Source organism: Corythoichthys intestinalis, chromosome 13 (assembly GCF_030265065.1).
Source record: "Corythoichthys intestinalis isolate RoL2023-P3 chromosome 13, ASM3026506v1, whole genome shotgun sequence".
NCBI lineage: Eukaryota > Metazoa > Chordata > Actinopteri > Syngnathiformes > Syngnathidae > Corythoichthys > Corythoichthys intestinalis.
Window position 1 is genome coordinate 39358651 of NC_080407.1, and position 15340 is coordinate 39373990.

Consider the following 15340-nt stretch of genomic DNA (forward strand, 5'->3'; position numbering starts at 1 on the left):
ACGCTCTCATTCCAGCAGAAATATGATCAAAAGAAATGCTTTTCCGACGATCCGCTGCAACCCAGCCATCCGTCGTGCCTTCGTGATCTGATATTTGGTCCTCCATGCAGGAAAACGGTGAGTCCAGTTTTCCTCGCCCTTTTTTTTTTTTTTTTTTTTTTTTGTCGCAGGAGACACTGTTGCACCCGGTAACACAACAATGCACACCCATATTTTCTTTCTAATACACCGAAGGAATTAGGTTAGCACTACCACACGTTACAATCCCCGTTGAGTCTGCCGGAAGGATATAGAGTCTACCCACGCACCACGTGTTCGCTGTAGGGTTCCGCCCACTTGTCCGTCATTTTGACTCTGTATTTGCATTGTTTTCAATTGATGGCGCAATTTAAAATGCATTTCATGGAAGACCCGGTGCTTTCTGATGCCGCAAACTCACTGGATCTGTTGCATAAAAGGCGTTATGAGGAAAAGCTTCGTTCTATACAGTCGCCAGATCCATATTTGATGCCCAAATCGATGTTTTTCGACCCACTGTCTTCGCCCTGTCTGCCTGACATCTGCTACGCTGATATTTAAAATGATCTTGTCCACACAAAATCAGCCTATTCTCACGAAAAACTTCAAGAGCTTGGACGCTTATAAATACTTCGTTGCTGGTTGGGTGAAACAGGTCCTCGTTTGGCAGGAATCTATCTTGTGCTTGGAAAGGTGAGTTACGAAATTTTCAATTCGAATTCTTTTGTTATTGCTAACATCCACTGTCAAGTCTAATGTATTTCATGTCGTTTGTCAATGGAGTTAAGGCTTTTAATGTTTATATGGTTTAGCGATAGCACGCACTACATACATACGTGTATGTTGTCGGCGATTAGCCTAGCAATGATCTTAATTGTGGTTATTTGTCAGCCCCGTAGACGAGGCCAGTTTCCCTCACTTGGTACCAGCTAAATATTATTCAAAAAATAACGATGGTGGAAGAAAGGGAAGTCACAAACATCTTGAATTTGAAACTATGTCGTACTACGTCGTATGTTGTCGGCGATTAGCCAAGCAATGATCTTAATTGTGGTTATTTGTCAGCCCCGTAGACGAGGCCAGTTTCTTTTACTTGGTACCAGCTAAATATTATTCAAAAAATAACGATGGTGGAAGATAGGGAAGTCACAAACATCTTGAATTTGAAACTATGTCGTACTACGTCGTATGTTGTCGGCGATTAGCCTAGCAATGATCTTAATTGTGGTTGTCAGGCCAAAACCCTCTAAATATATATTAAATGCATCTTGCCGGATATAAAATGACTACTACATAGTCTGTGGTGATTTTTTGGTGTCCAATTTTCACGTCGAATTGCAGCCGTCCATTTCGCTCTTCTATTTGGATCCCTCGGAATACGGTAAAATTTCAAGTCTCTCCTTCCATCTTCTCTGTTAGTGCAACCAACAGCCACACACGCCTTCACCCTTTTGATTATTAATGTTAAGGAGCAGAAAAACACGCCGTAAATAGGAGAAATGTACGTAGCCGTAATAGGTTAACACTATGTTTTGACGGACAAGTGGGCGGAACCCTACGCGAACACGTGGTACGTGGGTAGACTCTATTGCCAGCATGGCGGCCTAGCCAAACAGTGACGTAGTACGTCCTATTCCCTATTTCCCGAATCGGTTAACCAACCTGCTAGTCTGCGAGGAACAACTTTTACTTGCATTTTGCAAGCAGTCGAGAGCTGATGTCGACGCTGAGCTTTTGCGGCACAAAGTTCCGCCTCGAACTTTGCCGCTGGCGACCTTCTTGCACGCATTTTGCACACATGAGGAGACTCCAACTTGATGTTCACGTTGTTCTTTGTTCGCAAGCTAAGCTAAGCTAACTTGGCTGCGAAGCTTCAACGCACACAAAATCACTTGAAGATGGACAGTCCAAATCTTTCGAATTGGTTCCAGTCAAGTAGTTCTAGACCTCCTGCGTCGCGAACTTTGTGGGATAACTTAGAACAAAAAGCAACTTGTTGCCGAGCACGTTTTTCTTAGCACGGGCAACTGATCGCGTGTGTCCTAGCAACCAGATGGCGGCGCGCGTGCGCAGATAGATGTCGACGGAGCTCGCGCCGTGAGTAGCTCCGCTACTGCGCATGCGCCACTCACATCCTTTCGGTACTCACATTGGGTTGCGACACGCCGACTCATCGACGTCAATCCTGTGCCTCCGTCTCTGGCCACTTCTGACATCGCTCCAGCACCTGAAGCCGGAGAGTATGGAGGTAGATTTGTGTCTTTATTATTCAATCAAAAAAAAAAGTTGCTTCAATCAAAATATATATTTTCAATCGAAGAAAACGTCACTTTAATCAAAAAAATGTGTTTGAATGCAAAAATAAATTTGAAACTCCCAAAAATATATTTGAAAACTATTTTTCTTTGAATTTTTTTTTTTTTTATTTAAGTCAAGTTTTTTTTTTTTTTTTTATTGAAACACTATTTTTGATTGAAGTCATGTAATTTTGCGTTGGGACCACATTTTGGCTAGGACATTTGTGTCTTTATTATTCAATCAAAAATTAAGTTGCTTCAAACAAAAAATATATATTTTCAAGAGAAAAATCACTTCAATCAAAAATTTTAAAGATATTCCATCGTAGAAAAAAAGGTTTGAATATGAAAAAATATTTGAGACTCAGAAATTCGCATTTGAACACTTTATTTTTCATTCAAACTGTTTTCTTTGATTGAAGCAATCCTTTTTGTGTTTGAACCATAAAGGGGTAGGACATTTGTGTCAAAATCATTCAATCGCAATAAAAGTTGCTTTAATCAAAAAATTATTTTTAATCAAAGAAAAAAATCATTTGCAAAAATATATATTTTTTGAAAATATTTTTTTTAATTTGAAATATGTATTTTTTTTATTGAAGTGTCACTTTTTTTTCAAAGTGGAAAAAGTTTTGAACACACTTTTTTTTTGAAGTGGAAAAAGTTTTGAAGGCACTTTTTTTCGATTGAATCATTTTGACACAAAGATTCAACTTCAACGCTAGTTCCGGTGTGTTTGAGTGGCAGGTGGCTACGCCAATGATATAAAAGTATGAAGCAAGCATCATGGCCACCAGGGCTAAATCCAGCCATCGGAGTCTGCTGGAGTCTAAGCCGAATATAGGGCACCGGTACGGGGGTGTGACATCGGCATTTCACCGGAGTACCCGCAACGGTACGTTGCCCTGGCCGGACCCCGATATCAGCCCCCAGGCGCGGAGGCCGGCTGTCGAGTGGACGGCCCGCGAATGACACGGCACTCATTCAAAGCTGAAGCGATGGGGCCGCCGACGTGGACGCCGGCGACTCGCCGGTAGTCCACTCGCTTACATGGCAGGCTAGTGTCGGGCCACTCGCCGACCACTCCCGTACCGGTGCCCTATATTCAGTTTAGAGTCCAGCAGACTCCGATGGCTGGATGGAGCCCTGGTGGCCATTATGCTTGCTTCATACTATTATCTCATTGGCGTAGCCACCTGCCACTCAAACACACCGGAACTAGCGTTGAAGTTGAATCTTTGTGTCAAAATGATTCAGTCGAAAAAAAAGTGCCTTCAAAACTTTTTCCACTTAAAAAAAAAACTGTGTTCAAAAATTTTTCTACTTTGAAAAAAAAGAGTTTAAAACTTTTTGCTTTTCAAAAAAAGTGACACTTCAATAAAAAAAAATATTTAAAAAAATATATATTTCAAATAAAAATATTTTCAAAAAATATATATTTTTGCAAATAATTTTTTTCTTTGATTAAAAATCTTTTTTTGGTTAAAGCAACTTTTATTGCGATTGAATGCTTTTGACACAAATGTCCTACCCCTTATATTGTTCAAACACAAAAAGGATTGCTTCAATCAAAGAAAACAGTTTGAATGAAAAATAAAGTGTTCAAATGCGAATTTCTGAGTCTCAAATATTTTTTCACATTCAAACCTTTTTTTTCTACGATTGAATATTTTTAAAATTTTTGATTGAAGTGATTTTTCTTTTGAAAATATATATTTTTTGTTTGAAGCAACTTAATTTTTGATTGAATAATAAAGACACAAATGTCCTAGCCAAAATGTGGTCCCAACGCAAAATTACATGACTTCAATCAAAAATGGTGTTTCAATAAAAAAAAAAACTTGACTTAAATCAAAAAAAAAAATTTTCAATCAAAGAAAAATAGTTTTCAAATATATTTTTGGGAGTTTCAAATTTATTTTTGCGTTCAAACACATTTTTTGATTGAAGTGACGTTTTCTTCGATTGAAAATATATATTTTGATTGAAGCAACTTTTTATTTGATTGAAGCAACTTTTTTTTTGATTGAATAATAAAGACACAAATCTACCTCCATAGGAGAGGGGGTGATTCTTGTCGGGAATTTGTCGCGCGAGCTTCCGGCAGAAGAACGAGACACGAGCGGCACTCAAACTCACCGAGCAACAGACTCAACAGCATCATCCGCTACAAAATTAACTCATGTTAGATAAGGGATTATAAGGGCTCATAATTATTATGATGTTACTTAAACATTACTCTCTAAAAATGCATTAGCTAATGTTAATTAAGGGACCCTTATTGTAAAGTATTGCCTAAGTTGTGCTTCTACAGCGTTTTGTGTTGACCAGCATGTAATTTAGATGTTTAATTTTGAATAAATAGACCGTTAAATGTGAATGAAAATAATACAATCGTTCGATTTAATCCCTGCTGACCGCCAGAGGGCGGTGCTGATCGCACTGACTGATTTCTTTGAAGAACTACACTTCCCAGGATCCTCATAGGCGAAATGATAACGCTACAATCCCACATGATTTTTTTCTCGAATCATGTCAAAATATAAATGTATTTTTACAAGAGAAACGTTTTTATCTTAAAAGGAAAGTTGTAATTTGGGCTGGTTTTGTTTTTTTTTATTTTCGAGCGAGGCGGGTGTGATAGGGCTGGAGAGTGGAGAAACATTGGCCTCCAAATACTTATTTTCCGCCATGATTTGCAAATACATTATTTAAAAATCAAACAATGTGATTTTCTGTTTTAATTTTTTAAATTAAATTAAATTTAAAATTTGATATTTTTTTCATGATATCACGATGACGTCGCCTCGCATAGCAACGAGTCGCCATTTTGAAAAGGGGCCAAGCGCAGGTAAACATCCTTAGGAAACCATTGTGTGTAAGTCATATATTTCAGCTGTATTTTGCCTCTTTTTTTCAGAAAAACGTCTTAAACATGACGTTTTATTGTCAAGAATCACTTCCGACAGACGCCAGGAGGCGATACAATTTAAAATGAGCCTGTATTGGCTTTGAAATCTGCCCATACAAAGTCGCAGCTGATAGCTGGATGAACAATCCTAAGGAATGGCCTGCAGTGGAGAATGGAAACATATATAACTACCTCATAAAGTCACCCAGTAAGTTGACCTTTATCAATTAGGCGTTTTTGTTTTTAAACAAATGAAAATAAATGGGAAGGATATTTCATTTAGATGCAATCTGTTTTTCTCAGGGTTATTTAGCAGAGAAGCCATGGAAAACTAAAAGTCCTTGGAGGCTCATTCATTTTTGTACATCTGGTTATGTTCAGACTGTAGAACACATAAAGTCAACGAATGACACATACATCTTAAGAGCTTCTGTGCGACATTCATGGCGGGTAACAGATGAGCCTCATCATACCTGGGTGGCTGTGAAAAACAATGGGACAGTAGTCACAGCTCATTGCACGTGCATGGCAGGGTAAGTATCAGTGGAAAAAAAAATCCACATCAAACTGTTATTTATATAAACTTATATATATGTTATATACTTTGTTTATAATCCCCTGTATGTTTGCAGCCTAGGTGAGACGTGCAGCCATGTAGGTGCCATGCTTTTCAAGATTGAAGCTGCAGTTCGACTGGGCTACACTTCCTTGGCATGCACTGATGTGCCATTCCCTTTGAATACCAAACTTGACTTGAATCCAGGCCATATGCATTTCACACAGATACAGTTTCAGATGTCCGTGTGCAATGCTACATATGGTGACCTTATCCATTGGTCACCAAAGTTCTGTGTAGTGAAACGTGTACATCGCAAAGAGAATTTCATTGCCAGCATGATAGACAGGGTTGACGCTTTTTGGAGGAAGCACATCCACAGCAGACTCTTGGCCCAGAAGAAAAAGAACGTTACGCCTGACACTTCCCAAATGGACCAGACACTTTATCGTGTGTGCAAAACTAACTCAGAAGAAGGGCCTATGGTGGGATGTGACTCATGCAATAACTGGTTTCACCTGCCATGTTTGAAACTTAAAAGGCTGCCAAAAGCAAAGAAATGGTATTGCCAAGACTGCCGTAAAAAGAAATGAGCTTGTTTAGATTTTGTTGTTTTTGTTTACATATCTAAATATTTTTATGGTGTTTCCACTTTATTTTTTTCATGTACTTGTGTTCTACCTCATCTTTGTGCAATAAAATCTATACTTAGTTTATATCTTGTTTTATGTACCATTTCATTTTCAAATAAGACAAGTAATAATAAGAATGGAGCTGTCATGTACTCTTCAGAACTTTATTTATGTAAATTTACAAAATAAATAAATAAATAAATTAAAAAAATACAGAGTAAATTTGCTGCAACAGTCAAAACAGACACCAAACTAAAAGAATACATTTGAACAGTCAAAAATCCAGAAATTAAATGAGATTTTGAGTAAGGAACTAATAAAAATATTAAGAAAAAAAATGATCTCAGCTTAATGTTCATCATACACAATGCTGGGGCACATGTTGCTTAAAATGGCACACACTCGCACAATCTTATCGCAGTTCGATAAAGTGCAGCCCAGCGCTTCATCTTTCACATTCTGAACACAACGAATTGGCAGTGTACCTTTCAGAACATTAAATCTATTTTTCATGAGGCCAATAACACGTGCGACTTGTATCCTCGCGGAGGAAATTTTCCCTGATATCTCTACTTCCCTGGCGGATAGCTGTTTCTTACCTTTCGTAAATGCTGGAGTCAAAAGTTCACAGCTGCAACGAATAGCAAAATCTGCATGAAGGGTAAACCCCCGGTCAGCAAGTATTTGGTCACCAGGCATGTGATACTTGGAATCAATAAAGCCAGACTCGCGAACTATCTGCACATCAGAAGCCCTCCCACCCCAACAACTAGACAAAAATGTGACAGTTCCTAATGGGTTGCAAGCAACAAATACTTTAACAGTGCAGTGTTTTTTGTAGCTACTGTAGCACTGAGCTCTGGCGAGCAGGTTCTTTGGCGATTCAATGAAGATCTCAAAGCAGTCAACAATTGTGGATTCCTGTCATCATTTGGCATTTTTCATCATTTCCTTCCACAGACTCTGAACACTTATTTGTTTCTTTCAGGAGTTTTTCAAGGTAAGCAACTCGCTGAAGAGCATTGTCCCATTCTGTTCGCAAATTCTGGACTTCCTCATACAACTGGGCTCGCTCAGTGGTCGACATTGGCACATCAGCTACCATCTCCTTTTCTTGATCAAAACTGTCATTTGTTGTTTCTACAATCTTCTCGCTTTCTTGGCTCACAGTGCCACTTGCACACTCCTGAGACACAGACTTACTAGTACAATCAAGAGAATTTTCAAGATTTATGGCAACTCTGGCAGGTGATGAATCCGTTTGATCTTGAGGAGCGACACTGGGAGGTGATTCCGTTTCATTCAAAGTGGTAGATGGGCAGGCTTTGAATGATGCTCTTTGGCGGAGCATCAAGGGCTGACATCCGCCAGGAACTGTAATGCATTAAGAAATAAAATAAAATTACTTCACGATCCTGTATAACTTTAATGCATAGGCTTGCCACCTGCCCCTTAAAATAAAGAAGAGTTATGAATTGGGAATTAAAATTTGCGTTCCGTATTGAACCAAGATGGAATATTTTTGAATAGATGCATTTCTATGCATTTTAGGAGTTTTTGGGATGTCCCTTTTTTTTCATGCCTGCACGGGTTTGGGCGTGAGGGGGGGGCGTCCCTTATTTCTATTTCTGAAAGGTGGCAAGCCTATATGCATGATATAGTAATCGTATAGCAGTTTGAGATCTCCGTGATGCTCTCTCAAATCGTGCCACCTTACACAACGAGCCAGTACTGGATTTATCTTCTTTCTTTTGGAAGATGGAGGGTACATAATCTGGGTGGCTCTCCATGTTGACCTTATCACCTAGGAAAAACATGACGATTTTTAATTTGGGACCACAATAATGACTTACAATAATACGTGGAATATGTACTGTGTGGAACTGAGAAAGTTGGTAGTATATTTAGGAAGTGATTATTTCTGCTGTGACCGGTAATTCGCCTCCAAGCGTTATTTAGCCGTGAATCGTTGTAGTAGAACTAAATGGGGTTGTCATGAGGCAAGAACGCAGTGCATCACAGCAAAATAACCAATTCCCACCAGGCCAATAACATACCGATTGACTTGGGGCAAACAAAATCGATTTAAGTTTACTCACCAGTAATAAAATGCAGGCTTCAAACGTAAACGTGCCTGGATTTAGGTTGCCACGGCCCACAGGCAAGAATGGTCCACGGAACCATCTTCTCTTACTGTTCCTCGATTAATGGCTTTACCATTTAGTCCTCCTTTTCTTCTCGCGCAGAAGAATAAAGAACTTTAAATGCGGCTCCGAACTCTTCCTTCTGTGACAACCCGCAACACAACAACTTCTTCTCATTCTGACAGACAAAAAAGACCGCAAAAAAGAAGAATGTCCAGCATGTTTGTATTAGAATGCATTACAGAGCACTCGTCTTTTGGCCCCTTTTCAATATGGCGACGCTATCTTTTGGCTGGTGATGTCATAAATCCCCGGATGTCCGACTTGGTCCATTGTTGAGGTTTAACCATGTTGACAATTATAGGCCTCTCTAATATTTTCAAGTGGGAGACATTGCACAATTAGTGGTTGACTAAACACTTATTTGCCCGACTGCATATCGTGTATGCGCGTAGGGCAGCAAATGAACGGCTTTTCCGTACGGAAATGAATGCCGAAAACATTGTAAAATGTCAGACCCGACACAGTTTCCATCTTGAATGTAATCCATGGACAGTGAAAATTGATCTGTGATCTAGGTTCTCAATTCTGACTAAGCCTGTCGTGATATGCAACAATTCCATTTGTCGCACGGCTAATGAAAATGAAAACGGTAATTTTCCCGCTGCGATTTATCACCTCACGTGCATATGTGCGTGCGTGCGTGCACGTGCGGCAGATGTGCGGCGGACATGCTGTTTAAGTGGAAATGTGAAGTAAGGTTGGCCAACCATGTTTTTGAATATCAATGGCTAAACAATTATAAGCATATTTTCGTTATTTTTTTAACACAACCCTTCCAGATTCTTTGTGTAACGGGTACACGCGAGTCCATGTGGAGCGTGGAAACCTCCCTGCCGATTCCTTCATGTAAGGACGCTAGCGGCTTCGCCGTTGGCTCGAGCTTATTGGTGTAGTGGTTACCGATCTTGCCTGCCGAGTGGAAGCGTCGTTGGCGCGCGGGTTCGCGTCCCGGCCTAGTCAGAGGTGGGAGCGGAACGCGGGGCGGCGCTGACACAGGGGTTACAATGGTGCCGTGTACCCGGATCGGCAGCGAAGGTTTCGGGGGGGTGAGTGTAACGGGTACACGCGAGTCCATGTGGAGCGTGGAAACCTCCCTGCCGATTCCTTCATGTAAGGACGCTAGCGGCTTCGCCGTTGGCTCGAGCTTATTGGTGTAGTGGTTACCGATCTTGCCTGCCGAGTGGAAGCGTCGTTGGCGCGCGGGTTCGCGTCCCGGCCTAGTCAGAGGTGGGAGCGGAACGCGGGGCGGCGCTGACACAGGGGTTACATTTGTTTAACCCATAGCAACGCCCTTGACAACGAAAATGCTTTTCTTCGGCAATCTTCGGAAATGACCTAGAAGTACGAGGGAAGTCCGCCATAGAACAGTATTGTTTGTTGCATTGTTTCTCGGTAAGATGCCACGGTGGTGTGTGGCGATGTTTTGTTCTCACTCTAACGAAAAGTTGTTTGAGTGGCCAAAGGATAGCAGGGCATGTAAATGGACATCTTTCGTTCTCACGATTCACGAAGCGAATGAATTTCACGCCATCATCGAGTAGTGTTCTCTGCTGCAAACACTGCGAAGATGCCTGCTTCCTTAACCGGTCTGCTTATGATCAAGGATTTGCCGAAAAGTAAGTGTGATTTTTGGATAGATGACTGGTGACTTTGTGAAAGCAGAGCTGCCAACTGTTGTGGAATGAACAGTATAAGCTAGCTACGTTAGCCGAAAGTTAACTCGTGGCAATCTCCGATCATAGTTGTTGTTGCGTTCGCTAGTTTAAGCGTGTTCAAATTGTGCGTCATCTACGATCTTGTCCAAAAGGCTTAATCCAATGTCAATCGGGAAAGAGGAGTGGATGTGCATATAGACCCTACTCACGTGACGTCACAGCCACGCCCCCGCGCCATGATGTCCGCATACTCGCCATAGAAATGCATTAGCGCTTCGTAAATTCTTCCTATTATTGCACGTTTTACTGCTCGTCAACATTAATACTCAAAATGGTGAAGTCGTGTGTGGCGGTCGGTTGCAAAAACAGAGAAGATAGACGGAGAGACTTGAATTTTTACCGTATTCCGAGAGACACGAAGAGGAGGCCGCGATTGACTGCTGCAATTCGACGAGAAAACGGGGTTCCAAACGACTACCACAGATTATGTAGTAGTCATTTTATATCTGGTAAGATGCATTTAATATATATTTAGAGGGTTTGGGCTGACAACCACAATTAAGATCATTGCTAGGCTAATCGCCGACAACATACACGTATGTATGTAGTTAGTGCTATCGCTAAACCATATAAACATTAAAAGCCCTAGCTCCATTGACAAATGACATGAAATACATTAGACTTGACAGAGGATGTTAGCAAGAACAAAAGATTTTGAATTGAAAATTTCGTAACTCACCTTCCGAGCACAAGATTCCTGCCGAATTTTCGTGTACGAGGACGTGTTTCACCTAACCAGCAACGTAGCATTTATAAGCCTCCAAGCTCTTAAAGTTTTTCAAACTTTCGTGAGAATAGGCTGATTTTGTGTGGGTATCAGATGTCAGGCGAAGCCAGCGGGTCGAAAAACATCGATTTAGGCATCAAATACGGATCTGGCGAATGGATAAACTGAAGCTTTTCCACGTAACGCCTTTTATGCAACGGATCCAATGAGTTTACAGCGTCAGATAACACCGGGGCTTCCATGAATTGCTCTATAACTTGCTCGACTAATTGAAAACAATGAGAATAGGTCTGAAAAAGAGGTACAGTATGGCGGCCGGAAACAGCGACACGCCCATTTTGTGACGTAGGTGAGTAGGGTCTATAGACCCTACTCACGTGACGTCACAGCCACGCCCCCGCGCCATGATGTCCGCATACTCGCCATAGAAATGCATTAGCGCTTCGTAAATTCTTCCTATTATTGCACGTTTTACTGCTCGTCAACATTAATACTCAAAATGGTGAAGTCGTGTGTGGCGGTCGGTTGCAAAAACAGAGAAGATAGACGGAGAGACTTGAATTTTTACCGTATTCCGAGAGACACGAAGAGGAGAGAGCGATTGACTGCTGCAATTCGACGAGATAACTGGGCTCCAAACGACTACCACAGATTATGTAGTAGTCATTTTATATCTGGTAAGATGCATTTAATATATATTTAGAGGGTTTGGGGCTGACAACCACAATTAAGATCATTGCTAGGCTAATCGCCGACAACATACACGTATGTATGTAGTTAGTGCTATCGCTAAACCATATAAACATTAAAAGCCCTAGCTCCATTGACAAATGACATGAAATACATTAGACTTGACAGTGGATGTTAGCAAGAACAAAAGATTTTGAATTGAAAATTTCGTAACTCACCTTCCGAGCACAAGATTCCTGCCGAATTTTCGTGTACGAGGACGTGTTTCACCTAACCAGCAACGTAGCATTTATAAGCCTCCAAGCTCTTAAAGTTTTTCAAACTTTCGTGAGAATAGGCTGATTTTGTGTGGGTATCAGATGTCAGGCGAAGCCAGCGGGTCGAAAAACATCGATTTAGGCATCAAATACGGATCTGGCGAATGGATAAACTGCAGCTTTTCCACGTAACGCCTTTTATGCAACGGATCCAATGAGTTTACAGCGTCAGATAACACCGGGGCTTCCATGAATTGCTCTATAACTAGCTCGACTAATTGAAATCAATGAGAATAAGTCTGAAAAAGAGGTACAATATGGTGGCCGGAAGCAGCGACACGCCCATTTTGTGACGTAGGTGAGTAGGGTCTATAGAGCCTACCCACGTACCACGTGCTCGCTGTATGGTTCCGCCCACTTGTCCGTCAAAACATAGTGTTAACCTGTTACGGCTACGTATATTTCTCCTATTTACGGCGTGTTTTTCTGCTCCTTAACATTCATAATCAAAATGGTGAAGGCGTGTGTGGCTGTTGGTTGCACTAACAGAGAAGATGGAAGGAAAGACTTGAAGTTTTACCGTATTCCGAGGGATCCAAAGAGGAGAGCGAAATGGACGGCTGCAATTCGACGTGAAAACTGGACACCAAAAAATCACCACAGACTATGTAGTAGTCATTTCATGTCCGGTAAGATGCATTTAATATATATTTAGAGGGTTTTGGCCTGACAACCACAATTAAGATCATTGCTAGGCTAATCGCCGACAACATACGACGTAGTACGACATAGTTTCAAATTCAAGATGTTTGTGACTTCCCTTTCTTCCACCATCGTTATTTTTTGAATAATATTTAGCTGGTACCAAGTGAAAGAAACTGGCCTCGTCTACGGGGCTGACAAATAACCACAATTAAGATCACTGCGAGGCAAATCGCCGACAACATACGACGTAGTACGACATAGTTTCAAATTCAAGATGTTTGTGACTTCCCTTTCTTCCACCATCGTTATTTTTTGAATAATATTTAGCTGGTACCAAGTGAAAGAAACTGGCCTCGTCTACGGGGCTGACAAATAACCACAATTAAGATCATTGCTAGGCTAATCGCCGACAACATACACGTATGTATGTAGTGAGAGTGCTATCGCTAAACCATATAAACATTAAAAGCCTTAACTCCATTGACAAACGACATGAAATACATTAGACTTGACAGTGGATGTTAGCAATAACAAAAGATTTTGAATTGAAAATTTCGTAACTCACCTTTCCAAGCACAAGATAGATTCCTGCCGAATTTTCGTGGACGAGGACCTGTTTCACCCAACCAGCAACGAAGTATTTATAAGCCTCCAAGCTCTTGAAGTTTTTCATATTTTCGTGAGAATAGGCTGATTTGGTGTGGACAAGATAATTGTAAATATCTGCGTAGCAGATGTCAGGCAGACAGGGCGAAGACAGTGGGTCGAAAAACATCGATTTGGGCATCAAATATGGATCTGGCGACTGTATAGAACGAAGCTTTTCCTCATAACGCCTTTTATGCAACAGATCCAGTGAGTTTGCGGCATCAGAAAGTACCGGGTCTTCCATGAAATGCATTTTAAATTCCGCCATCAATTGAAAACTATGCTAATACAGAGTCAAAATGACGGACAAGTGGGCGGAACCATACAGCGAGCACGTGGTACGTGGGTAGGCTCTATAAGCGGGTCGGCGTCACGGTAATTCACAGTCACGTTGCCGTAAGAGACACACACCGCCAGTGAGTTTGTGCACATTTATTTGTATTTGTATTAGGTATTTCCACCTTCATGCTTCAAGCATTGCATTGCATTTGTACAGTTCAGCGTTTCTTTCACGGTGATCGCTTGATAGCCTTCTAGTTTGTGTTTTACGTGCGAGAGCTGCTGACAGGTGACAGCAACAAGCATGTTGGTTTTAATGTCTGGCAGCGAATCAGCGAGCGCGCAGGTCACGCAGTGAATCATGGGAAATGTAGTCTCGGGACAACACTGAAGTGGTGCTTTGTAATCTGTTCGCTTGTGTGAAAAAACTACATTTCTTCACGCCATTAGACGCCACTTCCTGCCGAGAGCCCCAAGCTGTGTTCGTACTGTTAGCTCCATGTGTTAATAAAGAAGCAAAGTTGTCAGCACGTCGTGTGTTCGATACATTTGTAAACAAAAAGCTCATAACTAGACACTATGCACAAACCGTTTAAGAGACGCTGGAGTAGTAGGAGGCGAGGAGGGGATCAGCGAGAAGCAAAACTTCGCGGTCGAATGTGGCGGCAGTCCGCTATTATTTTGTTTTCATATTGTTACCACAATATAGTGGAGAAAGCCATCAACGACTCATCTCCTTCTTTCCCCCCAACGTTTTTATATTATTATTTTATATGCACGAGAGCTGCCGGATATGCCAAAATGAACATGAAATCTGATTATTAGTTTTTTTAACAATGTCATCAGATAGACAAAAACATAAAAAAGTAAGGCCTGTGGCCTATGCCAGTCGCAGTCTCCATCATGCTGAGAAAAACTACAGCTCCATGAAATTGGAAATGGCTGCCATGAAGTGGGCAATGGCAGAGAAGTTTAAAGATTACCTCTGGGGCCATCACTGCATTGTGTGGACCGACAACAATCGTCTGAGCCACTTGGAAACAGCCAAACTTGGAGCGGCGGAGCAGCGCTGGATTGCCGAATCTTTGTAAGGTATTTGTGACGTGGCGTCTCCTTCCCCGCGATAATGTGCCATTTAAAACAATGACAAACACACGGAGTCTGTACTCATCAGAGAAACAAAGAGAGCACATTTTTTTCCTTGCAAATTGATATTGTAACGTTTGCTAAGCGGAAGTTTGGCCGCGAAAACAACACACTAGCTTCAACGCCTTTTTCCTCTTTTTCTTTACTAACTTCACGCCGCCTCACCAATGCAAAAACAACAACTACAGTATTTACACTGACGCTATCTAGTCCACCAATCGGAGCGTCGCGCTGGTGCACCAGCACACCAATGACAGCCCCGCGTTGGTGCATAAATTAACCCACCGATGACAGCCCCCGTCAGCACAACACCGGCGACGCTACAATATTTTAGTTGTGTCTGTCTCTTAATTCCAGATTGACTGCATCATGTTGAGATCAGGGTTCTGTGGGTGGGGGGCGCTATTATGCCCTTGGTTGTGTCGGTGCGTTAATATCTTTGTGTACATTTAAAATTTATGGCACATAACATCTCATAGAGCTGTTTTAAACAACTGATAAATAATCTGTCATATTTATAAAATGGATAGCGAATTATATACGACACGAACT

The 15340-nt window shown here is 41.4% G+C and overlaps 2 protein-coding genes and 1 long non-coding RNA gene across 5 annotated transcripts in view; 1 reads left to right on the top strand and 2 right to left on the bottom strand.

Moving 5' to 3' along the window:
* The window catches only part of LOC130927668 (oocyte zinc finger protein XlCOF6-like), a 59803-nt gene extending 57733 nt beyond the window's left edge, over positions 1-2070 (bottom strand). For all 3 annotated transcript variants that reach the window (XM_057853614.1, XM_057853613.1, XM_057853612.1), the window contains exon 1: positions 1681-2070. In XM_057853614.1, coding sequence (XP_057709597.1) covers positions 1681-1807 — 127 coding nt within the window. In that variant the 5' untranslated portion in view covers positions 1808-2070. The remainder of the gene's footprint in view (positions 1-1680) is intronic.
* Positions 1-15340, bottom strand: part of LOC130927694 (E3 SUMO-protein ligase ZBED1-like) — a 287791-nt gene that overhangs the window by 173154 nt on the left and 99297 nt on the right. The gene's annotated exons all lie outside the window — the stretch shown is intronic.
* LOC130927704 (uncharacterized) lies at positions 5240-6418 on the top strand. The gene is made up of 3 exons (XR_009066495.1): positions 5240-5434; positions 5530-5759; positions 5859-6418. It is a non-coding gene; the product is annotated as an uncharacterized LOC130927704 (long non-coding RNA).